The 3029-nt window shown below is 35.5% G+C and overlaps 1 protein-coding gene across 1 annotated transcript; it reads left to right on the top strand.

Moving 5' to 3' along the window:
* Positions 1 to 528: 528 nt before the first annotated feature.
* LOC110937973 lies at positions 529 to 2423 on the top strand. The gene is made up of 2 exons (XM_022180444.2): positions 529 to 1166; positions 1831 to 2423. Exons 1-2 carry the CDS (start codon positions 587 to 589, stop codon positions 2253 to 2255), a joined length of 1005 nt encoding a protein of 334 aa, XP_022036136.1. The 5' UTR covers positions 529 to 586; the 3' UTR covers positions 2256 to 2423.
* Positions 2424 to 3029: the final 606 nt, after the last annotated feature.

Here is a 3029-nt window from a genome sequence, read left to right as displayed (position 1 = left end):
TATTTATCTAATATATATAATTTTTACCTTTATTTTATCTTATTCTTTCTTATTTATTTAATATTTTTTTTCTTAACTATTTCTATTATTTTTTTCGCTTATTAGTAATAGCTATTTAATAATAATATTTTATTGATCCGACCACGTGTAACACACATGTTTCTAACCTTTTAGTACATTAAAGTTTATTTTTTTCCAAAAACGTATCTTGACGACTGTGTGCATTAATTGATTACATTATATTTATTCAAGTCATGTAATACACGTGTTTATTCAACTCGTGCAATATTCGAGTTTTTAAAGATGTAACTTTTTATTATTTAGTATATAAAATATATTTAATAAACTCGTGTAATACTTAAATTTCTATCATAGTATTTAATATAGTTTAGTTCAAATACTTGCAACTTACAAGTGCCAAGACAACCACATAAGAATAGTTTAAGCATAGATATTGTCCCTTCCACTAAAACGAAGGACCAAAATGTGACATTAGCCCTTTTTATACCTCCTATATCAATTACGATTGACCCCTTCAAAATTCAAAAAACACACACACAAGCTTTTGAACGTAAAGGAAACGAAAATGGGTTCTTCAACTTCAACCTCACCACTTTCTTTGAAGATTGTATTAATCTCCACCGGCGTTTTATCCGCAGCGACGGCGATGAAGCTCTACTTCCCGTTGGTGTTAAACTTTGCAGTTTACGACGTACCGGTTATCTGGTCCGTTATACTCTCCTGGCTCACACCACCTTATCTATACGTCGTCGTTAACGGCATCATCATCACCATCGTTGCTTCTTCACGTTTCCAGCTCCACTACAACCATCACCGTCATGATGATCACATCGAAACGACCGATGATCTGCCGTCAGAATCACCGCCGTTGTTGATTCAACCGGTGGCGTATGAGATTGAAACTCCGGCGGTGGTTTACGAGACGGAAGATAGGGAAACTGAGGGGAGTCTCGTGGTTTATGAGGTTGAACCGCCGGCTATTGATATTGAAACAGTTCCGGTGAACGATTTAGATGAAGCTGAAGATAAATTTGTGATATCAAAAGCGAAGCTTCAATCAGATCTCAGTTTTCCGGTGAGAGAGATGCCGTTAGTTAGTTCCAGATTTGCTCACCAGCGGAGACTCTCGAAAGCTAACCCCGAAGGTAACTTTTATTCCATAAAATCAATAATAATAATAAAGTTTTTAAAAAAACTAACAGGTATACACGGTATTACGTGATACCGGCAGGTATATTCGATACTCGACAGATAATTACCCAAAGAGTATGTAACACGGTTTAGAAGTTATGACGGTAATCTTAGACCTAGTTTTTCTAAACCGTGTTACATACCCTGTATAATACTAGTCGGGTAATTATCTGTCAAGTATCGAATATACCTGCCAGTATCATATATTAGTATTATCGTGTATACCTGTTAGTTTTGTAAAAACTTTATTATTATTTATATTATTATTATTATTATTATTATTATTATTATTGTTGTTATTATTATTATTATGAAATACATTTTTGTCAAACCATTCTATTTTTGTATAATTTTATGGACAATAATAATAAATTAAAATTGAAATAGTTACATGCATATCATTATTGTCATAAAAAGAATTGAAGTAGTAAAATATCAGTCTATTATCATTATAAATCATTAAATCTCAAAATAAATAAGTTAATACGGAACATAATGAAAAATGTAATTAATATTATCATGTACATGTGTCATATAAAATTATTTTTTCACATAATAAAACTATTAGAAAGAACTGTTACATTTTTTAATTTTGAATTCATGGTATTTTATTTACAGGTGTGAAATCGCTAAGAGTATCGAAGCCGCGTAAACACGAAACATTAGAGAGCACGTGGAAGATGATAACCGACGGTCGTCACATTCCCTTGAACAGACATCTCCGGAAGTCCGATGCTTTCGAGAATCACCACCACAACCACCACGCGCCACCGTCGGATGCGTACGACGGCGAGCAAGTGGCAGATTACACTGTCATGGACAAATTGGAAACATCCCATGACCGCCAGAACCACCGTGTTGTGTCATCGAGAAATCAGTTGCCGCCATCTGGCGGGAAGCTGAGGAAAGAGGGGTCGCTGAGTCATGATGAGTTGAATCGGCGAGTTGAAGCGTTCATAAAGAAGTTTAACGATGAGATGAGGTTACAAAGACAAGAGTCGTTACAACGATACATGGACATGATTAACCGAGGGGCTGAATAGGAACAAAAACACAAAAATGTAAAAAAGATTTTTCTAGAAAAGTTTGTTGTTTATATTTTAGTTGAAAAAAAAAACAAAATATATTTTTTATTTCGATTGACTTGTCATTTTCTGTATAAAGTGTTGATAAAGGTTATATATTATTTTAAATTAAAGTGTATTATTATATTCGATGATCCAAAAGTTTTTTAACTTCTCATGTGATACTTCAGACTACTAGACTAGGGGTGTAAACCGCAAGCTACTCGAGATCGGCCTGAGAAAAAGATCGAAACGAGTCGAGCCTTATTGAGCTCGAGCCCGAGCTCGAGCCTGCTATGTGAAGCTCGTTAGCCTCGTAAAGCCTTAGTATAATATTAGGTTTTATTAATAGTTAATAATATTTACCCCTTTTAAGTTTGTTTAGTAAATAAGCTCGAGCCCGAGTTTCACTTATCGAGATCGTGAGCCTATTATTTATATTTAATATATTAACTAATAGATAATAAATGAGCCGAACTCGAGCTTGAAAAACTACTAACGAGCCGAGCTCAAGCTCGGGCTCGGGTCAACTCGTTTGCCCCTAGGGTTGTAAACGAGTCGAGCCGTGCTAGACCCAGCTCAAGCTCGGCTCGAACTCGATTCGAGCTGCCTCAGCTCGAGCTCGAATTTCAAATCGAGCTGAGATTTGAGGCTCGAGCTCGACTCGATTAGAATTCGAGCTAGCTCGGCTTGGCTCGATCTAGCTCGAACTAACAAAGAACCGCAAAATTTACTACTTAAAATGCCCTTAAA

Source organism: Helianthus annuus, chromosome 4 (assembly GCF_002127325.2).
Source record: "Helianthus annuus cultivar XRQ/B chromosome 4, HanXRQr2.0-SUNRISE, whole genome shotgun sequence".
In the NCBI taxonomy this organism is placed as follows: domain Eukaryota; kingdom Viridiplantae; phylum Streptophyta; class Magnoliopsida; order Asterales; family Asteraceae; genus Helianthus; species Helianthus annuus.
Note: the sequence above shows the minus strand (reverse complement) of the source record. Positions and strands in the feature narration are given on the sequence as shown.